General features: G+C 45.5%; 1 protein-coding gene across 2 annotated transcripts in view; it reads right to left on the bottom strand.

Moving 5' to 3' along the window:
* LOC137542189 (myosin-1B-like) overlaps positions 1–27,773 on the bottom strand; it is a 235,943-nt gene that overhangs the window by 41,716 nt on the left and 166,454 nt on the right. For both annotated transcript variants that reach the window (XM_068263917.1, XM_068263918.1), the window contains exons 8-21: positions 26,933–27,025; positions 22,441–22,504; positions 22,216–22,314; positions 21,666–21,769; positions 20,523–20,661; positions 16,507–16,625; positions 16,271–16,420; positions 16,011–16,181; positions 13,658–13,967; positions 9,593–9,660; positions 9,415–9,502; positions 7,668–7,785; positions 7,314–7,437; positions 5,825–5,961 (exon numbers count right to left, since the gene is read on the bottom strand). In XM_068263917.1, the coding sequence (XP_068120018.1) occupies positions 5,825–5,961; positions 7,314–7,437; positions 7,668–7,785; positions 9,415–9,502; positions 9,593–9,660; positions 13,658–13,967; positions 16,011–16,181; positions 16,271–16,420; positions 16,507–16,625; positions 20,523–20,661; positions 21,666–21,769; positions 22,216–22,314; positions 22,441–22,504; positions 26,933–27,025 (1,784 nt within the window). The remainder of the gene's footprint in view (positions 1–5,824; positions 5,962–7,313; positions 7,438–7,667; positions 7,786–9,414; positions 9,503–9,592; positions 9,661–13,657; positions 13,968–16,010; positions 16,182–16,270; positions 16,421–16,506; positions 16,626–20,522; positions 20,662–21,665; positions 21,770–22,215; positions 22,315–22,440; positions 22,505–26,932; positions 27,026–27,773) is intronic.

Here is a 27,773-nt window from a genome sequence, read left to right as displayed (position 1 = left end):
GTAATTTCTATGTGCTTTGTTAGGCACTGTATTCATTGCAATCACATTTATATGGTATTACACACTCACTATTATTATGTATTTTTACACTGCTGACATCTTCCACAGGGCTTTCAAGATAGTGGTCCATAGATAGTCATGCTATTAAAGGATGTATGTTTCTTCCAGAGTAAAATGGGCCATGAATTACTTTTCTCCTATGTTGCTGTCACTTCCAGTAGGTAGTAGAAATCTGACAGAACCGACAGGTTTTGAACTAGTCCTTCTCTTCATGGGGGATTCTCAGCAACCCTTTTATTCTTTATAAAGCAGTAAAGTGTTGTACCGTGTTAGCCATGAGTAAAAGCAAGAATTTTTGAATCAGGATGATACCATTTATTGGCTAACTTAGAGATGGATAAACAGTGAGCTTTCGACTTATAAAAAGCCTTCGTCGGACTGGTTCCTGACCAAAACTGAAAAACACAGCTTATATACACTGACATACAGAGGAGAAACATTCTTTAGCAAACATAAATGTAATTAGATGCCTTAACTGTTACTGAGGAGGCTTTCCCAGGCATCCTATCTAAATTGATAAGATCAATAGAATCCTCAACATGACCATAAAGCAGACTCTGGTGATGGGGAGACATCGTAAATTCCGAGTTCAAATGGTGACTGGCCTAGTTACATGCACCATTAATTCTAAGCTTAATGGCCCATACTCAAGGGCAACTTTTTGGCATGTCGCTAGCACACGGGAGCGTGTGCGCGACATGCCGGCGACAGCTCGTCGCCAGGTCCCTCCGCATACACACGGCGGAGGGACCTGGCAACTGATGCGGCGGAAGCTGTCGCTGTTGTCCCTCCCCCCGCCGGAAGCGCCGTCTATTTGTTATTATGTTGCTGTCACTAGTCCGCGTACACGCGGACTAGCGACAGTTGCGGCGGAGTTTCGGCGGCGACTGTCGCCAGGCGATTGAAAGTTTCAATCGCCTGGCGACATCAGCGACGGGCGACAGTTCGGGGTGCGTGCCCGTGCAACGCCGCATACTCACGGGCGACCTGTCACCGCAACACTCGCGCACCGCGTGTTGCGGCGACAATTGTAGCCCGTGAGTATGGGCCATAAGAGAATTGTGGCATTTAAAGCCAGCACATGAAAGCAAATAAAATGAATAGTGACAGTGAATACCATCTTACACAGCATATGGCACAAAAATGAATGAAAAGATAGAAAAATTTAAATTAAAAGAATTGTGGCATTTAAAACCCATCGTACCAGCACAAGAAGTTAGAGTCCTTGTTTAAACCATCTTCTACAGTTTTGAACCAATGTATAAACTTAGTTTCTTGTGTTAGTCTCATGTTTCCCGATTTGAAGCCACCCATTAATACAGTGAGGCGAAAATCGCTTAAACTGTGTCCAGGTAAACAAAAGTGTGTTGGTATTGGGAGATCAGTATATTTTGTAATATCCTTTTTCCTGCTGTTAATAGTGGATCTGTGGTGTGTCATGCGATCACGCAGTGGTTGACTTGTTTCTCCCACATAAATTCCTTTGGGGCATTTTGCACACATGATCACGTATACCACATTAGATGAGTCGCAGGAAAAGGTGCCTTGTACTTTGTATTCCTGTTGTGTACCTGGTATTAGTATTCTGTCAGTGGAATGGATGTGTTTACAGGTCCCACACTTTTTCCCTCGGCAGGGGAATGTTCCATTCTGTTCTTGCCTATTTAAGGCACGCCTTACTATCATTTGCTTAAGATTGGGTGGCTGTCGGAACGCTAGTAGGGGAGGTTCAGGGAATATCTTTTTCAGTCTCTGATCCTTGTGTAGAACAGGATGAAGTTCTTTTGCAATCTTTCTTAAGATTTCCAGGCGTGGGTTGTAGGTGACTACCAGTGGGACACGGCTCTCTTCCTGGCTCTGCTTGTACTCCAGGAGCTGAGTCCTAGGGATGTTGTTAGCTTTCTTGATTTGGGTCTCAGCCATTGAGGATTCTATTGATCTTATCAATTTAGATAGGATGCCTGGGAAAGCCTCCTCAGTAACAGTTAAGGCATCTAATTACCGGTACATTTATGTTTGCTAAAGAATGTTTCTCCTCTGTATGTCAGTGTATATAAGCTGTGTTTTTCAGCTTTGGTCAGGAACCAGTCCGACGAATGCTTTTTATAAGTCGAAAGCTCACTGTTTATCCATCTCTAAGTCAGCCAATAAATGGTATCATCCTGATTCAAAAATTCATTCTTTATAAACACATTCCCTGCAAATGATGTATGATGCTCACTGCACACCTGTTTTTGTTAGTTGGACAGAGCAACTGCCATTCGCAAAGTGCTTATTAAACTAAACAAAACCATGAGAAACCCCCATGAGGAAAGGCTAGTCCAAAACCTGTTGGTTCTACTACCTACTGTAAGTGACAGCAACATCGGAAAAAGGTAATTTCTGGCTCATTTTACTCTGGAAGAAACATGTTTCTTATTTGTATATGTTTACATGTATTTAAAATTTTACGATTTACGATAGTGGTCCTTTAAACGCAACCATAGTCTAAAGCAACATACACACTTATGAAGCATGCCATGCAATGGGGATAGGGACCTGATCCCTCGGGTAACATTGCAGAACCGAGACTGTACAGACGTGTCACTAGCCTAAGTGTTCTGTTGATATTTGGGTGGTGTCATTATCAGCTGCCTCAGCCACGTTTTAAGGGTGCGTACACACATCCAAAGTTACCACTTCCATATAGTATGAGAACTTACCTACACAATCTACATGACCTTCTTACTACATGGAAGTGGTAAAGGCGGTCTGTCATTAGCCAAAATTGGATGTGTGTACACACCTTTAGGCTAATTTTTAGGTGGACAATTTCATTTATCTGTATGTTTTTGGGATATAGAAGAAAAGAGTGCCTGTAGAAAACAAGTGCAAACATGGTGAGGACATACAAACTCCATACTAATAGTGTCCTGACTCAGATTAGACCTGGGGACCTCTCTTTAAGTGCTATCTATTCAATATATATATATATATATATATATATATATATATATATATATATATATATATATATATATATAAATATATATATAGCCCCACTGCAGTCCATCACGAATGCGGCAGCCAGAATTATCCACTCCTACCATCGCTCCACCAGGGCGGCTCCCCTCTGTGAATCCCTCCACTGGCTTCCTATCCAGTCCAGAATCAGATTCAGGATATTGTGTCTGACCTACAAATACACACCAAGCCGCTCACTCCACTCCTCCAATGAACTTTGCCTGACCGTCCCCCGCATCACCCAGTCCCATGCACGCCTCCAGGACTTCTCAAGAGCCGCTCCAACACTATGGAACTCCCTACCTCCACCTATTAGGGCAGCCCCCTCCTTCAACACCTTCAAGAAGGCACTCAAAACTCACCTTTTCACTCTGGCCTACCACCCCTCACAATTGCTCTAAGCTCACAGCTGAACGCTAGTCCCCTTACCTTTCGTGTCCCTACCTCCCCCTATAGATTGTAAGCCTTTGGGCAGGGTCCTGCTCCTTTTGAGTCCTACTTGATCATGCAAACCCATGCTATGCATTTGAGTGAACCTAACTTGCCTAATCTCCATGCTCCCATCCAGTGACTGACTAAGCATTACCTTGTACTCATACTGTGCTGTGTGATCTGGTCTTTCTTGTACTCATGTATTGTCATATTGCTCTATGTATGTATATATATATAGACACACACACACACACACACACACACACACACACACAGTGGGTTGCAAAAGTATTCGGCCCCCTTGAAGTTTTCCACATTTTGTCATATTACTGCCACAAACATGAATCAATTATATTGGAATTTCACATGAAAGACCAACACAAAGTGGTGTACACATGAGAAGTGGAACGAAAATCATACATGATTCCGAACATTTTTTTTACAAATAAATAACTGCAAAGTGGTGTGTGCATAATTATTCAGCCCCCTTTGATCTGAGTGCAGTCAGTTGCCTATAGACATCGCCTGATGAGTGCTAATGACTAAATAGAGTGTACCTGTGTGTAATCTAATGTCAGTACAAATACAGCTGCTCTGTGAGGGCCTCAGAGGTTGTCTAAGAGAATATTGGGAACAACAACACTGTGAAGTCCAAAGAACACACAAGACAGGTCAGGGATAAAGTTATTGAGAAATTTAAAGCAGGCTTAGGCTACAAAAAGATTTCCAAAGCCTTGAACATCCCACGGAGCACTGTTCAGGCGATCATTCAGAAATGGAAGGAGTATGGTACAACTGTAAACCTACCAAGACAAGGCCATCCACCTACACTCACAGGCCGTACAAGGAGAGCGCTGATCAGAAATGCAGTCAAGAGGCCCATGGTGACTCTGGACGAGCTGCAGAGATCTACAGCTCAGGTGGGGGAATCTGTCCATAGGACAACTATTAGTTAAGCACTGTACAAAGTTGGCCTTTATGGAAGAGTGGCAAAAGAAAGGCATTGTTAACAGAAAGCATAAGAAGTCCCATTTGCAGTTTGCCACAAGCCATGTGGGGGACACAGCAACCATGTGGAAGAAGGTGCTCTGGTCAGATGAGACCAAAATGGAACTTTTTAGCCAAAATGCAAAACGCTATGTGTGGCTGAAAACTAACACTGCACATCACTCTGAACACACCATTCCCACTGTCAAATATGGTGGTAGCAGCAGCATGCTGGAGGGGTGCATCCCTTCAGCAGGGACAGGGAAGCTGGTCAAAGTTGATGGGAAGATGGATGGAGCCAAATACAGGGCAAACTTGGAAGAAAACCTCTTGGAGACTGCAAAAGACTTGAGACTGGGGCGGAGGTTCACCTTCCAGCAGGACAATGACCCTAAACATAAAGCCAGGGCAACAATGGAATGGTTTAAAACAAAACATATCCATTTGTTAGAATGGCTCAGTCAAAGTCCAGATCTAAATCCAATCGAGAATCTGTGGCAAGATCTGAAAACTGCTGTTCACAAACACTGTCCATCTAATCTGACTGAGCTGGAGCTGTTTTGCAAAGACGAATGGGCAAGGATTTCAGTCTTTAGATGTGCAAAGCTGGTAGAGACATACCCTAAAAGACTGGCAGCTGTAATTGCAGCAAAAGGTGGTTCTACAAAGTATTGACTCAGGGGGCCGAATAATTACGCACACCCCACTTTGCAGTTATTTATTTGTAAAAAATGTTTGAAATGATGTATGATTTTCGATCCACTTCTCACATGTACACCACTTTGTATTGGTCTTTCACGTGGAATTCCAATAAAACTGATTCATGTTTGTGGCAGTAATGTGACAAAATGTGGAAAACTTCAAGGGGGCTGAATACTTTTGCAACCTACTGTATATATATATATATATAATTTATAGTTGTATCTTATTTTGTACAGTGTCACTGTTGATGATGGTGTTGTAAATCAATAACAATATTAATAATGGTGACGATAAGAGATAACAGGGGATTCTGTACAAAGAATGCTTGGCCCCTTTTTATCTCAGTTAAGATATATGTTCTAACAAAGAAGACACTCTTACTGAAAGCCTGATTTCAACTTTCAGGTCAAATGACAAATAATACATAAAGGGGCAGGAATGGGCATGTAATTAAATGGCGTTAACTAAAACCTCTTAAGAAAGTCACAATTCTATTCCACACTTGTCGACAGTCACAGAACATTCAAAATTGGTGTTTTTATCATACTTGTAAATCAATGAATAGCTCCTCAGTCCCTGATGTCACACAATGTAAGCTAACTGTTCTGCATTATACATAGATGTTTATAAAAACAAGCACCTCCTTTCGGCCATCTTCTTAAACTCCTCCCTCATGAGGTACCCTCTACACAGCGCCTGTGTGCGGGTGATGAGCTGGGCAAGTCGTTCATCTCGCATTTCCTCAAGGACTCCCAGGAGGCCAGCTTTGAAGAACACCTGGAAGAAAAAGGGAAGAGCTTTTAAATCAGTTTTCAGATGTACACTTGTGCTTGTTGCCATTGGCTAACAATCCATCTCTCCAGGAACCTGAAGAGCCTGTAGTGAATTGCCACAAATTGTCTAGAGGTAAAGGCACATTATATAGCCTCAAATATGTAACTAGATACATTTTCTCTATAAACCCAATGTTGGAAAAAAAATTATCCCCAGTCTTTGTATCCTCAGTCTTTCAGTCACTGAAATTGCATCTCTAACTTTTAACATCAATTACATCTTATCCACTTGAGGATCGCAGTGTTAAACCTCCCTAAAGACCAGGCCATTTTTGTTAAATTGGCCACTGCAGCTTTAAGGCCAAGCTGCAAGGACGCACCACTCAGCATACAAGTGATCCCCCCCCCCCCTTTTCTCCCCTCCAACAGAGCTCTCTGTTGGTGGGGTCTGATCGCGCCCCCTGTGTTTATTTTTTTTTTTAAATAAATATTTACTTTATTATTTTTATAATAATTTTATAATAAATTTTACAACATTTTTTTACCCCACTCCCTCTCTCCCCCACCAGCCAATCAGCGCGATCGGCTGTCATAGGCTTCAGCCTATAACAGTGGATCACTTCTGCATCAACAGAGGGGATAGCACTGCCCAGGCCCGGATTTACCTCAAAGGAGCCTATAGGCACAGATGTCTTGGCACCTTACACTTCACGCTCCATGAACCTACAAACCCCTGCCGAACTGCACCGCAAGTGTCCCAGCTGTCACTTCTACCTTACTTCCCTTCCCATCACAGGTAGCTACAGGTGCCCCTTAGTATAAGTAGCCATAAGTAACCTCAATATTAAGTAGCTAAAGGTGACTGAAGGGAGCTTTTGTTAGTGGAATGCCAAGAGCAGGGGGTGTAATCCCTCATTTAAACTCTCATCAGGACTCTGCATAGAGAAGGCAGGAGGGCAGCACTCAGGAAGGGGAGTGAGCCGCCCCTCCATCATCAGGCGCCTGTAGGCACGTGCCTACAGTGCCTTATGGTAAATATCTGGCCTTGGCGCTTAGATTGCGGCGCTGCACAGCCTAATTAGACAGCGGTTTTGCCGTCTAACAGACTCTGAGCGGCCATTGCCGCTGGGAGACTGAAGGCGGAGCAGAAGCACGCACAATCTCCTGCTAGCCCCATAGAGAACCGTTCTCGCCAATTGGTGTGGAGCGGTCCTGGGGCTGCAGCCACGTTCACGCCAATTGGCGTGGAGCAGTCGGCAAGTAGTTAAAGACCTCGTCATATGGACATGAAAGGAAACCTAATGATAGCTGGGTTCTGTTCTATGTATCTTTGTAGATCAAAGACTGTTGGCCAACCTTTGTATGTCCAAATTTGTACTGGCTGTGATCGATGTCTATAGATCCCAGTAGCTTTTCACAGGCCTTCTTGCTGTCTATGAATTGTCCTTCAGGGATAGCGCTGGCATTCAGGACCTTATACCTAGAAAACAAAATCAATACTAATAATGAATCATTGCTTTTTAAAACACTTTTAAGCACATACAATTATTTACTGCACTGGGATAAACTGTCATACACCAGCGGACCATGAGTGAACTACACTTTAAAACAACCCTCATGACACCATTTTTGTGGTCCTTCTTAAATACCACTCAGGTTACTCTGAGCTTAAATTAAAAATTAACCAGTAGACCGTTGTATCTTGCTTACCGTGGTTTAAAGTCTCCATAAAGGACTCGGCTTGGAAATCCCTTTCGGCAAATGCGGATTCCCTCTAGGACACCATTACAGCGTAACTGGTGGATGACAAGTTGGTTATCCATCTCCCCTGTAAAGAGAAGGATCAAGATTTTTTGAGCATTCCACTTCCTCTGAATGGAAAACTGATCTTTGAACTATGTGGGACAAACAGGATTGTATTGACTCTTTTAGGGGCAGTGAATAGATTGGATTGAAGGCAATTCACAGTAGACTGGAGAAAAATGTTGATGCTGATGGACCACAACATGGTTCTTCATGCTGAGGAATTCCCATACAGCTATGTACATATGCTATACTAAATTCAGCCAAAGTAGCCATTTGAGGCAATGTAAATAAACATCTTTTACATCCTACCTCATTGGCTGTCTCAGACAAGAATCAAGTGTGTATATAGTTGTCGCCTGAGCTGGTTTAAAGATTTGGCATGCCAAATCTTGTCCACATCTTGACCACCATGCTCCAAGCTTTAAAACATTCAAAACACACCTTCAGACAAGCATATAGTCTGTTACGGTCACCCTTCAGAGACATACAGTATCTGTATCAGATGTAAAGACTTGCTGCCTCAGCAATTTAGCCCCTTCATCTCCTTACCTAATGTCTCCACCCAACTATCCTTTAGATCGTAAGCTCTCAGTGATGGGGTTCTACCCCCTATTTTTTTTCACGCATAAACTACGTATGTACTTTGTATTTGTGTTGCTTAATTTTATGATTGTAGCAGAGGCGGACATAGGCCCGTGCAGGCCGTGCAGCCGCACAGGGGCCCCATGTCCTGTAGGGCCCATGCAATTGCCCCAGTTAACGCCTACATTTTCCTCTAGATTTTTCTCCATGTATTTCTCTCTGAAACTCACGAGAAACAATGATAATAACTTGTGCTCCAGTCATATACGAGTTTAAAATGTATGCTACATTAGTACAGTGCCTACAGAATGTGACCTAGTCTCATGCACTTTTATCTTATCAGCATTTGGATCCAACCATGATCTGTCATGACCACGCCCACTCACATGGGGCCCGCTTCATTTATTCTGCACAGGGGTCCATTGTTGGCTTTGTCCGCCACTGGATTGTAGTATGTCAGTTATCTATGTATCAATCGTTCCCACTGTTGTCTCTTCTGTACACCGTACAGTGACACAAAAGATGGTAGCAGTACAGAAGTAAAAAATAATAAGCATTTGATTAAAGGGAACCAGAGGCCCCAGAAAAAAGATTTTATACATACCTGGGGCTTCCTCCAGCCCCATACGCACGGATCGCTCCCATGCCGCCGTCCTCCGCTTCCTGTATCGGGGCGGTACCGTGGTCCCGTAGGTGCGGCCAGTCGGCCAGTCGGTGGCAGGATGCGGCCAATTGTCCGCATCACAGGGGCTCCCGGAATACAGTTATGCGTGCAAGGGTATGGAGGGAGCCCCTGCTCATGCGGACAATTGGCCGCGTCCTCCGGAAGTGACGGGACCCGGTACCACCGATACAGGAAGCCGTGGACGGCGGCGTGGGAGCGATCCATGCGTATGAGGCTGGAAGAAGCCCCAGGTATGTATAAAAGCTTTTTCTGTTTTTTTTTTAGTTCCTCTCTGGTTCCCTTTAAAGGTTCTGCAGAGTCCACAAATACGATCTGTGTCGCTGTTTTTGGAAAGCAAGGCAGGTTGGTCTTGTAGTCATTGTTGATACTGGGTGTAAAGTTTACCTGGCGTCTTAGTTTCATTTGGAATAAGGCAACGGACAAAGTGAGGATGAGTGGTCTTTAAGTTGGTCATCAGTTTATTCAGATTTTCCTGCAAAGTACAGAAGGAGACATTGACGGAGGATGTGACCCTGTATTGGGTCACAGCAATGGCAGTAATTAATTATTTTATCTTACGTACTCGGAACATTGCTGACACGGTCTGGAAAGAGGACCCCTTTTTCTTGCTCCCTGATTTACCTCCAGCACCTGCATATTTAAAAAAAAAGATTGATCAGTGTCCAGAAAATTATGTTTTCTTTAGAAAGATTTGTCTTCATTGGCCTTGATGCACCAAACTTTTCTCAAGGGCTGTCACACCTTATATTTGTGTCATGTTATTATTATTATTGATTTATAAAGCGCCAACATATTCCGTGGCGCTGTACAAAGTAAGAAACAAACATGGGGTACATAATAATACAGACAATTGTGTACAGTACACTAATATACAAGATACATAATTAGTGACAAAATACAAAAAAATGATACCGCATACAGAATACAAAATACAGAATTGGTAATGACAGTGATAAAAATAACATGATGAATAAAATGTATAATGATTTCCAAGACAAAAAAGGGGGAGAGAGCCCTGCCCTTGCGAGCTTACAATCTAAAGGGAATGGGGGGAAACAAGAGGAGGGGTAGTATATGATAAAATATATAAAGGCAGTGTTTTTTAGGATACCTAGTAGGAGTGCAATTTGGTCTTAGGACAAAGGGAAGTGGCTTAGGGTAGCGCATATGCTTGTCGGAACAAATTCCTTTTTAGAGAGCTTTTAAAAGTAACAAAGATTGGCAAGTGACGGATGTGTTGTGGGAGGGGATTCCAGAGGAGGGGTGAAGCGCGTGCGAAATCTTGTAAGCGTGAATGTGAGGAGATGATTCTAGAGGAGGACAACAGAAGATCGTGTGCAGATCTGAGATTGCGATTGGGTTTGTATCTGGAAATTATTGAAGATTTGTACTGAGGAGAGAGATTGTGGAGAGCTTTGTAGATTAGGGTTAGGAGTTTGAACTGGATCCTCTGCTTAATTGGCAGCCAGTGAAGAGCTTGACAGAGAGGGTCAGCAGAGGAAGATCGAGAAGAAAGAGGCATGAGACGAGCAGCTGAGTTCAGTACCGACTGGAGCGGGGCCAGTTTGTTAGAAGGTAGTCCACAAAGTAGTACGTTGCAGTAGTCCAGACGAGAAATTATAAGAGCATGTATTAACATTTTGGTTGTGTTTTGGGCGAGAAAGGGACGGATGCGAGATATGTTTTTGAGTTGGAGATGGCAGGAGCTGGTTATGGAGTTAAGATGAGGATGAGGAATAAAAGAGAGAGAAGAGTCGAATATTACCCCCAAGCACCGTGCTTTGGGAACTGAAGTTATGGGAGTGTTATTAACATTTATAGTTACTTCAGGCAGAGAGGTGGCCAGAGACGGTGGAAAAATTATTAGTTCCATTTTACTCATATTAGGTTTTAGAAAGTGAGAGGACATGAAGGAGGATATAGCAGACAAGCAGTCAGGAACACGTTTGAGGAGGGAGTTAAGGTCTGGGCCCGAGAGGTACAGTTGCGTATCGTCTGCATACAGGTGGTATTGAAACCCGAATGAGTTGATTAAGTCACCAAGACCGTGCATGTAGATGGAAAAGAGGAGGGGACCAAGGACAGAGCCTTGAGGAACCCCGACAGACAAAGCATGCGGAGAAGAGATCTGATCTGTGTAGGAGACTGTGAAGGACCTTCCAGAGAGGTAGGAAGATAGCGTACGTTAAAAAGGGGCGCTGGGAAAAAAGGGCGCCGGGTTTTTAACGATAAGCATGGATAACGTTTAAAAATGAATTGTACTGTATTTCGTTTAAGATTAATGTTTTTTAAAGTTATAAATCATTAAATAATGTGCATTAAATCGGCAATTGTAAAAACGTTAATCTTTCGTTTAAATACTGAAACGTATAATAACGTTAAAAAAAAAAATTACTAAGTAACCCTCCCTGTATCTACCCCTAACCCCTAGACCCCCCTGTTGATGCCTAAACCTAAGACCCCCCCTGTTGGTGCCTAAGTAACCCTCCCTGTACCTACCCCTAACCCCTAGACCCCCCTGTTAGTGCCTAAACCTAAGACCCCCCTGTTGGTGCCTAAACCTAAGACCCCCCTGTTAGTGCCTAAACCTAAGACCCCCCTGTTGGTGCCTAAACCTAAGACCCCCCTGTTGGTGCCTAAACCTAAGACCCCCTGTTGGTGCCTAAACCTAAGACCCCCCTGTTGGTGCCTAAACCTAAGACCCCCCTTTTGGTGCCTAAACCTAAGACCCCCTGTTGGTGCCTAAACCTAAGACCCCCCCTGTTGGTGCCTAAACCTAAGACCCCCCCTGTTGGTGCCTAAACCTAAGACCCCCCTGTTGGTACCTAAACCTAAGACCCCCCCTGTTGGTGCCTAAACCTAAGACCCCCCTGTTGGTGCCTAAACCTAAGACCCCCCCTGTTGGTGCCTAAACCTAAGACCCCCCTGTTGGTTTTTTCGTTTAAAAATAATGTTAAAAAAAAAAATGTACTGTTTTTCGTTTAAAAATAATGTTTGAAAAAAAATATTGTACTGTTTTTCGTTTAAAAATAATATTTAAAAATGTATAAATCATTAAATAATGTGTAATCATGAGAAGCAGTAATAAAACATTAAGTCTCCGGGCGCCGCTTTTAAAACGTTATTTTTCTCCGGCGCCCTTTTTTCCTATCGGGCGCCCATTAAACGATATTTATTATAGGAGTGAATGGCGGCGCCCGATTTGTCCATTAGCCTCAGGCGCCCGAATTTACTGTTACCAGGAAGATAACCATGTGAGAGCAAGGCCCTTTATTCCTACATTTGAAAGTATTTGTAAGAGTAATGTGTGGTCGACCGTATCGAATGCTGATGATGACAGATCAAGAAGGATGAGTATGGAAAATTGACCTTTGGATTTAGCTGTAAGAAGGTCATTGGCCACTTTGGTAAGGGCTGTTTCCGTGGAGTGGTTGGAGCGAAAGCCAGACTGGAACTGATCAAGTAGGGAGTTAGCTGATAAATAATGGCTTAATTCTGCATGTATGTGGCGTTCAATTAGTTTGGATGCAAATGGGAGAAGTGAGACTGGGCGGTAGTTGGCGAGTGTGGTAGGAACTAGAGATGGTTTTTTAAGTAGTGGTGTCACAACAGCCTTTTTGAGTGGCGACGGAAAGATGCCAGTGGAGAGGGACAGGTTAAATAGCGATGTTAGTGCAAGCATGAGAGATTAGGATAGCTGCGGAATGAAATGGGAGGGAATAGGATCCAAAGAACAGGTGGTTAGATTAGCTTTGGATATTATAGAGGAGAGAGAATGTTCAGAGAGTGTAGAGAAGGCAGTTAGAGAGCAGTCAATGAGAGGTAATGTTATCATTATAAATATCAGTATAATAGCTTACTCAGCACCCAGTAAAATAGTATTGCTAAAAAAACAAACAACTGGTCTCTGGTTAACTTAAGCCTGATATTACATTTCTTAGGTACTTTTTACCTTTCTAGGAACTAACTAGATATTACGTGGGTAAAGAGAGACAAAGATAAGAGGCATGATTCAGTCTAGTAAGAAAATGATTTGCTCTCTGACTGTGTTAGAACTATTGCTCAATTTTTTACCCATTTCATTCCCTTTAGTAATGCTTAGGATTGTTGGTGGACATCTTCTATTGCTTTTGCCAAACTTTATTTTGCAGCACACATCACTCATCACTTATGGCTTGACTAACTCTTAAATAGTAACATTTAATGAATGTTTAATTAATCAGCAAATCCTTGTATTTTTAAATAAACCAATTTATTAACAGTTAATTGCCCATGCAAGCTGGTATTGGCCAGGAAGTCAGAGTTTGTGCACATAGTCCACTTCTGAAAATACAAACCTACAGAGAAGGTCCAAAGGTAGTGTCTGTGACTGTGAAGTATAAGGTCATGAGTTTGACTCTTGGGTCAGAAAAAACTCCTAAACCTACATGGTACTTAACATGGAGGTGGTACCCTGCAAAGGGGTTGGGAAGTCTAGCCCCTCTTGCTGAGCACCATTATCCTAATGATAAGTTCAAGGAATCTTCTCCACCTTCATATGTTCCAAGAAAGAGATAGACATGGTGAAATCTGTAATACTGTGGGAGCAGAAGTGGAGTTATACTAAATATCAATAGGCATAGCTTACCACCATCTGCAGTGTCAAAACTTGCATAGAGCGATGCAAGAAGCTTGAGGGAAGCCTTTTGGTACAGGCCAACCACAGTCTCATTCAGAGGGTCCTTATTCTTGTCCAGCCAACCAGTGACATTATAGTCAACGGTACCGGCATAATGAACCAAAGAGAAGCTGGCTTCGTTCTTGCCTTTGCTTGGTTTTGGTTTCTGGAAATTGGGAGACTTCCCAAGGTGTTGGTCATAGAGCTTGTTTTTGAAGGTAGCATCGGAGGCCTTTGGGAACATGCATTCCTCTTCAAGAATTGAAAATATTCCCATTGGCTGCATAAAAACAAAAAATTAAAGGACATGATTATAATTTAATTTATTAATCTCGTGTTAAATTAAGCAGCAATGCTGATAGCAATAAAATCAATTGAGCTGTCAAGTTGGAGGATCTTAGTTTTTCCAAATGACTTCATAATGAATAATATTTTATAATAGTTAAAGAACCCAGTTAAGATAAAGCACTTATTTGCTTTATCTGCAGACAGGGCCGGCGCTACCATTAAGGCAAAGGAGGCAGCTGCCCCAGGGCCCCAGAGCTTGTAGGGGCCCCCAGTGGCTACAAGAGGAAAAAATTTTTTTTCAAATCGGCCTTATAGTTTTTGAGAAAATCGATTTTAAAGTTTCAAAGGAAAAAAAAAATACACATTTAAAAACCTGCCGACTTTAATGGTTAAAAGCAAATCCAGCTTAAGTGCTAGAAACCCTAAATTTGCAGGATATGTTAAGGAGTTCATTAGGAATAAGAGGAAAAAACAATTTTTCAAAAAGACCTTATAGTTTTTGAGAAAATTGATTTTAAAGTTTCGAAGGAAAAAAGTATACTTTTAAATGCGGTAAATGTCACTTTTAGTAGCAAACCTAACGGTAGTGTAATTTTACATGCATTAAACGAAAGCGCAATAAATTTCCTGACGGGGTTTCCAGGGGGTCTATATGCAGCCACAGCGCTTTGGCCAGGGATCGCTATACAGCCACAATATGGCTGTATGAAGATCCCTGGCATTTTTTCCTGTTTTCCCAATTTTTTTTTTTTTTATGTTTAGAGTGTGGGAATTTTTTTTTTTTTTTTAATTATGTGGGGTCCCCCCTCCTGAAACTTTTTAACCCCTTGTCCCCCAAGCAGGCTGGGATAGCCAGAATGTGGAGCTCCGACTGATCGGGACTTCACACCCTGACTATACCAGCTGCAAAAAAAGGTCCCCTAATGCCGATTTTTGTTCCGGGGTATATGTTGGGGGGGCCCCCAGGTTTATTTTGCCCTGGGGCCCTATTGTTGCTTAAACCGGCCCTGTCTGCAGAGACAGATTAAGGTGAAATGGGGCCTTGGGCAAGCAGCAACTTTGGTTCCACCCTTGATGGCCACCTAGCTTTTGTGGTAAGATTTGTTGGGGGCTAGCATACACAGGGCCCCTAGATCCTTACCAGGCCTAAGGCAACTGCCTAAGTTGCCTTGTGGATGATCCGGCACTGATTAAATATAATTGTGTATTATTGTAAACGGAGCATATCTCCTCCCTATAATCTCCTTTTCTCTGTAGTAAATACATTTAGCTCACGTCCTCCATGTTCCTATTAAATTTAATGGTGTTTCTCTGCACTCTCTCTTGTTTCAGAATACTATAGCTGTGAATAAGTACCAAAACGTATCCACACATTTAAGATGTGGTGACCAAATAATGCCCTCCTTGCATCTAAACATCCGTACATGCACTAAATTAATGGCATATGTTTAATTAAGGCTCCGGGAAATTTGGGCGCAGTGCAAAGCTGAAAAATGGCTCACCCTGCTCCTGCAAAACTCCCGGTGGCGTTAACTACCATTCCCCCTCCAGGCCGCCATGGACTCAGGGATAATTCATAATGCGGCTGCCAGCTATTGCTGATAGCCGAATTACACTGTTTTTATATATATTTATATATTTGGGCTCCGTCTATTGACGATGCCTATATTACTGTCTGAGCGCAGCTATCGCGGTAATTGATATTTTGGGCCGTGGCAGCACCTGGTGCGCCATTTTTGGCTGTCTCGCAATCAATGTTGCCCGAAGGGAACTGGGATTGGGACCCAATCATGGCTGTGCAGACATTTTGTTTGTCCTGTCCAGCGACTTGTCCTGTACTATGCAGGTGGGGGGTAGAACGGCACGTGGGTGACATCACGTAGCGGGTAAGTGTGGAGAACAATGCTCTCGAATGTCACTTTGCCAATGTGATCCACCAGGCTGGATCGCTGGCCAAGCGGTTAAGAGGTATCAGTGACTGCCATACATGCCCTGGATTCTCTGTTAAGTTTCATCAAATTATTTTCTAATCTACCTTCTCAATAAGCTGAATGCAGGAAGCCAAGTCCATGCCGAAGTCAATGAATTCCCACTCGATTCCTTCCTTCTTGTACTCCTCTTGTTCCAGCACGAACATGTGGTGGTTGAAGAACTGCTGCAGCTTCTCATTAGTGAAGTTGATGCACAGTTGCTCAAAAGTGTTGAACTGAAATTGTGAAGAAAAAAGCAAAAAAATGATCACATCCGCTAAAATAAGATCACTTTATGATGTGTACACCAAAACAATAAACTCACATCGAATATTTCAAACCCTGCAATATCCAGGACTCCGATGAAGTATTGACGGGGCTGCTTGGTGTCCAACTGCTGGTTGATCCGTGTTACCATCCATAAGAAGAGTTTTTCATAAACCGACCTGGACAAAGCCCCGATGGAGTTGTACACCTGGAAAATAAGTTTTGCTATATATATATCACTAATCCTCTAAAATTTTTGAAAGTTATTAGGTTAACAATAGTCATTGGCCTCACCTGTTGCACATTTTGGCTCTTGGTCACAAACTCGTTTCCAACCTTGACCCGTGGATTGCACAGAGCCTTCACCAGGTCAGAGGCATTAAGGCCCATCAAATATGACACTTTATCAGCATCTGCAAAATAAAATGAGTGAAATGTAGCTCTTTCTGTTGTGTTGTTTCACTTTTTGTGGATTTCAGCTGGATTTTCTTTGCGATGACTGGAAATAAAAACATTCACTTTCACCCAGAATGGCTTCAACTTCCTGCATCTGAAGGTCATTCTCACGGAAAGTATTTATATTAGATATTATTGTCTTAAAGAGACACTGTAACAAGAAAAAACGTCCCCTGGGGGGCACTCACCTCAGGAGGGGGAAGCCTCCGGATCCTAATGAGGCTTCACCCGTCCTCCTCTGTCCCACGGCGGTCTCGCTGCAGCCCTTCAAAGCCGGCCTGACAGATCCGACAGCCTGTTCAATATTTACCTTTCCAGGCTCCAGCGGGGGCGCTGTTTCGGCTCCTCTGACGGAGATAGGCGGAAATAGCCGATCTCCGCCGGGTCCGCTCTACTGTGCAGGTGCAGGAGACTTGCAGTAGAGCGGCCCGACGGAGAACGGCTATTTCCGCCTATCTCCGTGGGAAGGAGCGGATACTGCGCCTGCGCTGGAGCCAAAGGCTAAATATTTACATCGCCGCCGCTCCGGGAGGATTTTCGCCGTCGATTTTGGGACCGAGGAGGACGGGGGAAGCCTCAATAGGATCTGGAGGCTTCCCCCATCCGAGGTGAGTACCCCCTAGGGGAGGTTTTTTTGTTACAGATTTTCTTTAACAAGCAATGTTATTTTTGATGTCGAAAATATATAAAAAAAAAATGCAATATGCTTGCTAATGCAAAAATTCCAAAAGAAACAGGAATTAATTTCCTTTCATTTCATATTAGGATTCCCATGATTCTATGAAATACTATGGACCCAGGAACCTCATCACTATAAACCAGACAACCCCCTGTGTATAAAAACTTGTTTTCTGACACATTAGCTTCTGTTGTAAAGTGTCAGTGCATCAGATAAGAGTGGGGAAACATACATACATGTTTCAAACATACCGTGCTAAGGGAGGGAGATTGTAGAGCCTGTCAGGAAAGGCATTGAGAATTGAGTGACTGTTATTATTAACAGTGTGATCACTACTATTTTCTTTTTTTTTAAAGGCATGGCATACAGCAGGCTTGTTCAAAGTCTGGCCCAGGGGCCAAATGCAGCCCTTCAAGCCTTTTCTGGTGACCTCCAAAGCACTCTGCAGTTGTCAATTCCATGTGGCCCACAGGCCATAGCTGCCACATGCAGGGGCCAGCAGCAGTAACAGCCACCGATTAGCAGCTGCCACTGTGCTAACTGCACACAGTTTATGGGTTATTTCCTGTGAAAAGGTCAATCATCAAAAATTGTGTCTAAAGAGAAACCGTAACCAAGAATTGAACTTCATCCCAATCAGTAGCTGATACCCCCTTTCCTATGAGAAATCTTTACCTTTTCTCAAGCGGATCATCAGGGGGCTCTGTATGGCTGATATTGTCGTGAAACTCCTCCCACAGTATGATGTAAGGACCATGGTGCTGACATCACACTGTGGGAGCCTTGTTGCATTGTGGGAAATAATAGCTGTTTCAAGCTGTCAAAAAAGCAAGCAGCCGCTACTTCCACTGACATCACCTGCTAGCAGTAAAAATGTCGCCATGTGATAAAAGTCTGAATGTAAATCAGGGAGAGGAAAGATTTGACAATGGGCAAACACTGACTATATAATTTATACATAATTATTATAAAAATGAAGCACTTTTGTTCATTACGTTATTTTAATTGGAGTTCCTCTTTAACTGCTAGTTTGGACCCCTAGCACTCTCAAGAAAAGCGATATAGCCCTTGGCCTAAAACGTTTGGACACCCATGGCACAGGGGCGTAGCATTAGGGGTTGCAGAAGTTGCGACCGCATTGGGGCCCTTGGGCCAGAGGGGCCCTCCCTCAACTACAGTATTAGCTCTCTGTTGGTCCTGTGCTCATAATAATCCCTTCTATAGATACTTTGAATAGTGGTAATCATTAACAAACTGCTCCCCATCCCCTTCTTGCACCTCTGACACTGTAGTTGCCATTGGCAGGTTTTGGTATTTTGGTTTCGTATCAATTGTTATGTATAGAGTGCTTGGGGGACCCCATTGTAAAACTTGCATCGGGGCCCACAGCTCCTTAGCTACGCCACTGCCATGGCATACAGTGAGCTGAATTTTTGTTCTTCTGAGTGTATTGTGTGGCTTTAGATCTGCACAAATACAAACTATAGCAGGCAGTATAGTACTTTTATTATAAATGGCAGTCTTTTTAAAGACCATTTTTTGGGGTGTTACTTTATTTTTATCAGTTTAGTGGAGTTGATTGAAGCAGAGTGAGATACTTTGAAAAATGTGACTTTTCAAGTGAAATTAGCAATTGCATTCTTTTTGCGAAAATTAATGTGAAAAGAATATTGGCATTTTTGCTCATCACTATTTACAAGGACCTTATCAGAGTCTCTACCATGAAGTAAACAGGAGAGGAACTGATTATAAATAAAATAGAAAAAACGAGAGCCCAATATGGTGTAGTTAGTATGTTAAAGACAATTGTTAAGTGGTTTAGTGAGAGAATTTATACTCACTGGGCTGGAACCCACAAGAGCATTTTTTTGAGCATTTTGGCAGCGCTGCGATACGCTAGCAGTTTGCCAAAACGCTCAGCTGATGTTAATGGATGGGGCAACTTCCACAGGAGCGTTTGCGTTTCCCAGAAACGCAAACGCAGGACCTGCAGCATTTTGGGAGCGTTAGCGCTTCAATGTAAAGTATTGAAACGCTAGCAGAAACGCTCAGCAAAACCTAAACTGAGCGGTTTTGCTAGCGTTTTGCGGTTCAGCACACTGTAACAAAATTAAAAATAATTCACAGGACCAATCAGGATAAAAACGCGAAACGCAAAACGCTACACAACTGCCGAGCAAAAAAATACACTGTTGCAAAACGCGACCGAAAACGCGCATGAATCCGCTTGCAAACCGCTCAGACAAAACGCTAGCGGTTGCGTTTTGCGTTTACGGATTTCAGTGGGTTCCAGGCCACAAACATGGGTTACCATTCAGGCAACCACTCAATAGGCAGGTGAGGAGATTAGACCTGTCCTCACTCAGGATTAAGAAGTCGCTCTCTGTAGTAAAGAAACATGAAAGGGGGTAGCACTCCCCTCCACCAGGAGTGGACACAGAGTAGTTGTATGTAGAACAGAGGCGCCAGCAGGATAAAAGTCAATAACATTTTTAAAAACTGCTTGGAGGAAGTGGTGAGCTTGCCTCCCAAAAGCAGACACGAGATCCTGTCTTCATATAAATCAATACATTTATTATACGGTACCCCAAAAACAGTGCAACGTGTTTTGCAGGCCCAGCCCGCTTCATCAGGCAATAAATGTGGGGACAAAACAGAATTTCGGCAATAGCAGGTGTAGCGCCTCAGTCATGATTATAAACAAAGCATATTGGGATAAAGTACATAATCAGATGTTACTATCAGTGGAAAGAAAATTATGTTCTGGTTCCAAAGATAAAATGATGTGTAAATTAGTACTGTTGCTACAGAGTGTCAGGAGGGAATGTCCCCTGTGTTAGGAGGAAGACCTCAAGCCTCCCTGTTGGTTCTTTACATGATTGTGGCCTTCACTGGTCAATAAGAATGCTCTGGCACCCAATTCTCAATTCCACTTTACTTTTATATCTGCCAAAATATATGTAGCTAATGAAAGTTTAGGCACACAGAATTCACTATAGATTTCCACTGATGATTATGTATGTTTCTTGCAATTACTGTTTTCTTCAGAGCTTCCTACCTAAACACTTGGTACAAGATCATTTGCATGATTAGCCTCATGATTCAGGCTAGGTATCGGGTAGACAAACAGGTAACCCCATAAATTTCCAGGGCTTAGTCAGAAGAACTTCCTTACTTTCTGTGCCATCAGGTTCAGCCTGGTCCTCTCTGGGTTTCTGCTTAAACTTCATGTTACCAGTATGCATAATGGCGCCCGTCAGCTTGTAGATCCCAACCTTCTCCTCTTGATTGAAGCCAAGGATGTCAATGGCTTCCTGGGATGAAAAGGATCAACTTAGAGATTTGTCAAACACAAAACATAAAAAAAACCTAAGAGGACAAACAAGTGGGATAAGCTAGAGATTAAAGGTACACATACATCTAGCAATTCATAATTTTACTGAATCAGATGAAAATCAGTGCCGCAAAAAGCATGCCCGATCGTTGGGCCAAAATTGGTTGAATCTGCTGGAAAGATCTCATTTGCAAGTGCTGATATCCCGACAAACATGACGAAACCTGCCTGTCTGGCCACCCACAAGTGGAAATGCACCCCCCCTTCCCCGATGCCCGTGTGCTGTAAAATCTCACCGTTTAATGAACATGCCCGATACTCAGGAATATAGTAAATATACTGGCATTCATGTGGTGTGAAATAATTTCTGGGATAACAAATCTTCCATGAGAAAATGACCACACATGGGACACCGAGAACCCAATATAATGTAGTAAGTTAGGTCAGTCAGGAGGTATAAGGATGAGAAAGAATGGGAGGTACCCACAAGCTGTGGTTAAACGCCAGCTCAGAAAAACGCCTAGCAACCACTATATGCGCTGATGGGAAGAGTCATCGCTGTTTGGGTTGTTGGAGCTCTCTTGAATATGCTTGCTTACCCAAAAAGATATTTATGGTCAAAAAATAAACATTCAACCTCCCAACAGAGGTGAACTTTAATGGAAATGTAGGAGGTGCTGACTGCTGAGTGTAATAAAATAACTAAAAACCGATAATAAATGGATGGCAAGGGTTGGCTTGTACTACCTGACAATAGTGTATCGACAATTTATTAGCATCAACAAGACAACGCATTTTGTGTGCAACAATCTTACTTCCTCAGGTCAATACAGTGCCAAAAAGTCACCTGACTAGGACCAATTTTGACGGAAGCCAGTTAACTTAATTGCATTTTTCCAGCTTGCGATAGGAAACTGGAGAGCCTGGACAAAAAAACCCACACAGACATGGGTTGAACATACAAATTCCATAGAGTGTACTTACATCAGTGGCCATCAGCTCCTCTGCATCATCAATACTTTTCACAGTGATTTCTCCCATGCTGGTATAGTGATAATCATACGGGTTGGAGGTAATCAGCAGCATTTCTGTAACAAATCCACATCACATCACATATACTATTATGTTTTCGTATAACCAAGTTGAGAATATTTTATGAGAATCTCAGGTATAACTACAAATCATGGATCCAACAACAGAACATTGATTGAGCCATCATTATTCACCCCCTGACACACAACTCCCATCCTATGGTGAAATGGGCCCACCTGATGAAGGTCATATAACAAGTGTTGCCACCACGACCGTCCCCCACAGTGCAGCTGCCATGACTCCTCCCACCCATAACAAGTGCGACTATAACAACACCTGATCTAGAAGGTAGCCTGTATCAGAGGGCAGGTGAGTATATAAGGGCCCCTCTTGGATCCCGGGACCCACCTGTAGATGCATGGGCTGCACACCCTGTAGTTAGTCCTGAGGACCTGTTTGAATAAAGCAAGGGTATAGCAATCGGGACAGTGCTGATGCTCACCTAGAATCTCTGGCTTTTTATTGGACTGGATCTGGTAGAAGATGTGGTAGCATCTCTCATTGGGCAGCTGGAAGGTCACTCTGGACTTCTCCAGGAGATCTGTGAAGAGAGGTGTTGCAGGATAAGTTTATCAGCATAAATCAGCCAACAATTGTCATGTAATTATTAATTTTTGTTTTCTTCAAGGAAACCTGTGGCTGCAGTTTGGCATTAGCATTCACTTACAAGTTTCGATGTCTGCTGAGGCCAGCTTCCCCGTGGCTCCAAAATGGATCCGGATGAACTTGCCCTGCATTTGTTAAGGAACAGATTAGATAAGCAACACACACATGGCTCAGATCTCGCTAAGGACAAGTGAGTCTTTCGATGGGGGTTTTAAGAGTCTTAAATTGGACCTGAACTCAGAACTTCCTCTCTGCTCTAAAACATAAGCAACAGCATAATAACCTTTAAGGAAAAACATGTCTTTGTTACAGCTTACAGAACTCCTGGAATAAATCTGCAGTGTGTCTACTTTCTGCTTTCATGGAAGCAGACATAGGGTTAACATCCTGTGTTTACAAATTAGCTGCTCTGCCAAGCCAGCCAGCCAGCTGACACAGCTACTAGATCAAATTACACTTGTGATTAGTCACAGATGAGGTGGAACAGGACAGGGTAAACTCTTTAAATTCACACGGTGCATTTCTCTATGTTTTCCTTTTGTCCTGCGCAAGAGTTCAGGTCCACTTTAAAAGTGTTTTTGGTGTGAAACAGTCCTAAGATGCTAAAAACTAAACTGATTGTCAAATTATTAGAAACTAGTGGACCTAAGCCCGTTTAAAAACAGGCTAGGTCTGTCACTGCGCATGCGCCCACCGCACTCGCACATTTCCACTACGCCCGCGCCAGCTGCACGCGCCTGCCGTCGGCCCGTCCACCCCTTCGTCTGTCATTGCTCGTCACGCGTCACTCTCAATGTCTCTGCGTCCCTGCACATGGGCAGAGTGCATGTGGGACACACACAGGGTCATGGGACGCAGAGACATTAGGGTTTTATTATAGAGGATAATTCACTGCTATTGAGTGGCAAACATTTGTACTTCCACATGGGTCATTGAGTGTTGTTGAATGGTTGGTGACTTGTCTTGTGTATTACCTCTCCCTATCAGTGGCGGCTCCAGCTTCAGATTTTTTGGGGGGGCTCAAAGGGGGCACAAGGGCTGGCAGGCCAGGCTTGGCGGGGGGGCAACTAAATTGGGCGTGACCATGACGTCATGTGGGCGGGGCTAACTGTAATGTAGTTGTACCAGCTAACGTAGTTACATAAAAAAAAATGAAGTAAACGTACATTATGACAGATAGCCTTTCCCCAGTAAATGCACATAAAAGACAACTTTTCACCAGTTAATGCACATAATGACAGACAGCATTTCCCCAGTAAATGCACATAAGAGACAACTTTTCACCAGTAAATGCACATAATGACAGACATCCAGTGTCCCCAGCATAGGTAACCAGGTGTATAGCTGTCCCCAGTATATGTAGCCAGGCGTATAGCTTTCCCCAGTATATCTAGTCAGGCTGGTGGTGGTGGGCTGGGGGCCCCAGGGCGCCTCAATCCTGACTGGTGGTGGGCTGGAGGCCTCAGGCCCGCGTGGCTGGTGGTGGTCTAGGGGCCCCAGGGCAGCTCAGGCCTGGCTGGTGGTGGTGGGCTGGGGGCCCCAGGGCAGCTCAGGCCTGGCTGGTGGTGGTGGGCTAGGGGCCCCAGGGCAGCTCAGGCCTGGCTGGTGGTGGTGCCGGGCTGGGCTCAGGGCAGCTCAGGCCTGGCTGGTGGTGGTGGGCTGGGCGGAAGGACTCAGGCTCAGGCCAGGCTGGGGGCCCCAGGGAAGGGGGCCCCAGCAGTGGTGGTGGGCTGAGGGACCCAGGGCAGCTTAGGCCTGGCTAGTGGTGGTGGGCTGGGGGACCCAGGGCAGCTCAGGCCTGGCTGGTGGGCTGGGGGACCCAGGGCACCTCAATCCTGACTGGTGGTGGGCTGGAGGCCTCAGGCCTGCGTGGCTGGTGGTGGTCTAGGGGCCCCAGGGCAGCTCAGGCCTGGCTGGTGGTGGTGGGCTGGGGGCCCCACGGCAGCACAGGCCTTGCTGGTGGTGGTGGGCTGGGGGCCCCAGGGCAACTCAGGCCTGGCTGGTGGTGGTGCCGGGCTGGGCTCAGGGCAGCTCAGGCCTGGCTGGTGGTGGTGGGCTGGGCGGAAGGACTCAGGCTCAGGCCAGGCTGGGGGCCTCAGGGAAGGGGGCCCCAGAAGTGGTGGTGGGCTGAGGGACCCAGGGCAGCTTAGGCCTGGCTAGTGGTGGTGGGCTGGGGGACCCAGGGTAGCTCAGGCCTGGCTGGTGGGCTGGGGGACCCAGGGCAGCTCAAGCCTGGCTGGTGGTGGTGGGCGGGGGGCCCCAGGGCAGTTCAGGCCTGGCTAGTGGTGGTGGGCTGGGGGCCCCAGGGCAGCTCAGGCCTGGCTAGTGGTGGTGGGCTGGGGGCCTCAGGGCAGCTCAGGCCTGGCTGGTGCCAGCATCACATTATATGTAAAAAAAAAAAATCATTCAAGTTGGCAATGGCAGTTGGCTTGATTGCCCACCCCACCCACCTTGAGTGCTTGTCCTCCTGCTGCTGCCTGCTGAGCTGTCTCTGTCTGTGGCTGGCTGTCCTCAGACGCTTGCATACTGTCCAGAGTGACGCAGTCTCTGGTGCTCTGGTGGTGGCTGCGGAGTCGCCAGTCCCCACTGTGCTGCTGCCGACCTGCTGACACAACGGCCGTCGAAGCGGCAAGCCTCTCTGAACCTGTGCGGGTGGGTGGGCCAGGCGCGCTACATACTGGCTACGGACGTCATCACGTGACACAACGCCAGGCAAGAACGTTCCCTTGCGAGTCACTCTGTGCCTGCCAGCGTCTCTGACTCAGCTCTATTACCCGAGGCGGGGTTGTGTGTGTCACGTGACTGATCTGACAGCCAGGCCAGCCCTCCTCCAGCTCCAGTCTTCCTCCTTCCTTTCTGAACTTGCCGCAGGGGGGATTTACAGGGTGCTGATTAGTTTACAGCTGGGGCTGAAGCCTGGGTAAGCCCCAGAGTAGCACCGCCACTGCTCCCTATGGGGCTAAATCAGGAAGCTCACCTCATGTATTATCTTATTTTACTTATTAACTCACGTTTTATAACTCCTTGGGCTTGATTCACATACTGCTGGTGATATTGCTAGGTTGCAGACAGCATGGCATTATTACCTGCAGTACATGAATCAGTCCCCTTATCTGTCACACTGGCGTAACAATAGGGGATGCAGCCCCTGCCCCCGCGGGGGGGGGGGGGCACTCATGGTCATTTTGGGGGGGGGCAGGAGGGGTAGAAGCATGAGGGGAGAGCTTGGTAGCACGTCGGTGGGGAGGGGGGACGGTCCCTCCCCCTCCCTCACCTTGGGCTCTGCTCTCCCCTCCTGCATCTATGCAAGTGTTAGCAGCGGTGGCAGCTATAATTACCTCCATCCACCATGGAGGCAGGGCCGGCCCGCTCATGAGGCGGGGTGAAACTTTTGCCTCAGGCGGCAAATTTTTAAGGGCGGCATCCGCCCATCGGTGGGTGCGGGGAGCCGGCTGCCCAGCTGGAGGGGTAGCGGGCAGGACGGGGGTATTGGGCCTAGTGACGGGGAGGGGGCTCCACTGACATCACTTCCTGCAACGCCGCCCACTGTATTGTAAGTGGACGGCGCTGCAGGAAGGGACGTCAGTGGAGCGCACACTGGATCGAGCGAGGAAGAGGTGAGTCCTCCCCGCCCACTGCCTCTTACGAGTTGCGCTTCTTATCTATTTAAGGCTGGAGGGGAGCGGAGGACGGGGGACCCAGGCGAGGGAGGGGGGGTCCGACACCCCTCCCCGCCGCTAGGCCCAATACCCCCGCCCTGCCCGCTACCCCTCCAGCTCGGCGGCGGCGGTCCCCCCCACAGGGGGGGGGGGATGGCGGCGGCAGCAATCATTTTTTCCTCAGGCGGCAAAAAGTCTAGGGCCGGCCCTGCATGGAGGTTGCAGATCTGCAAGGGCTTCACATTACTTCCTGTTAAAACAGGAAGTAATGTGAAAGTAATGTGAAGCCCTTGCAGATCGGCGACCTCCAGTGGTGAATGGAGGTAATTATAGCTGCTGCCGCCGCCACTGCTAACTCTTGCATAGATGCAGGAGGGGAGCGCAGAAGGGAGAGCCCGAGGTGAGGGAGGGGGGGAACCGTCCCCCCTCCCCACCGACAAGCTACCAAGCTCTCACCTCATGCTGCTACCCCTCCTGCCCCCTAAAACGGCTCCAGGGGGAGGGGGGCTGCTCAAAATCTTGCAGGGGGGCCCGCGGACTTCTAGTTACGTCCCTGATCTGTCATAAGTCATGATGTACCATATGCCTTATTGGAGTAGATTAACTAGCCTGCAGTAAACCCATATTTTACCAGTACTAGCACCACTACAGTAGCCAGTAGCATGCCTTGCATAATCAGCACAACCCGGGGTACATGGGTAATGCTTGTAACACTATGGTAATGTGCATTATGTTACTTGTATAACACACATTACCATAGCTTCGCGAGTGTTACCCATGTACAGAGGTTGCTCTTATTACGCAATAGGTGCTATTGTAGTGCCATTACTACTAGGAAAATGTTTTGCGCTATCTGCATACATAGAATTAGATATAAAACGTGTGTGATCTTACAAAACGGGATGAGTTGTCGTTCCTCACGGTCTTGGCGTTGCCGAAGGCTTCCAGCAGGGGGTTGGCCTGGATGATTTGATCCTCCAGAGTCCCCTAAAATGATACAAGCAGGAAAAAACATAATAACATAATGAATACATTTGCAATTGTTTTAATAATATTTATTTCTAGGTTATTTAGTCAGTGTTTGCCCATTGTAAAATCTTACCTCTCCCTGATTTACATTCTGAAATCTATCATTGGTGGTGACATCTTAACCTCCCTGGCGGTTAATTTATTTTGCCAAATGGGCAAAAATCCTTTTTTTTTTCTTTAAATTTTGTTTCATGTAAAGCTACCAGAGTGGTAGCTACATGAAACACCACTAGAGGGCGCATGTGGCCCTCTAGTGCGATCGTCGCCGGCATCAATAGCAAACAGGGGAGCGCGTATATAACGCGTTCCCCTGTTTGGCTTCTCCTGTCGCCATGGCGACGATCGGCATGACGTCATGGATGTCAGCCGACGTCCTGACGTCAGGTGCACTCGATCCAGCCCATAGCGCTGCCTGGAACTCATTGGTCCGGGCAGCGCAGGGCTCTGGCGGGGGGGGCCTCTTCCGCCGCTGCGTTTGGGCGATCGCCGCGGAGCGGCGGCGATCGAGCTGTGCGCACGGCTAGCACAGCACTTTGAATGGGGCGAATCGCCCCAACAGAGCCTGAGAAATCCTCCTGCGCGGCATAGCCCGAGCTCAGCTCGGGCTTACCGCCAGGGAGGTTAAAGGACAACTGAAGTGGGAAGAATATGGAGGCTGCCATATTTATTTCCCTTTAAACAATACCAGTTGCCTGGCAACCCTGCT

This window comes from Hyperolius riggenbachi, chromosome 12, assembly GCF_040937935.1.
Source record: "Hyperolius riggenbachi isolate aHypRig1 chromosome 12, aHypRig1.pri, whole genome shotgun sequence".
Taxonomy (NCBI): Eukaryota; Metazoa; Chordata; class Amphibia; order Anura; family Hyperoliidae; genus Hyperolius; species Hyperolius riggenbachi.
This window is presented reverse-complemented; position numbering and strand designations above follow the sequence as displayed.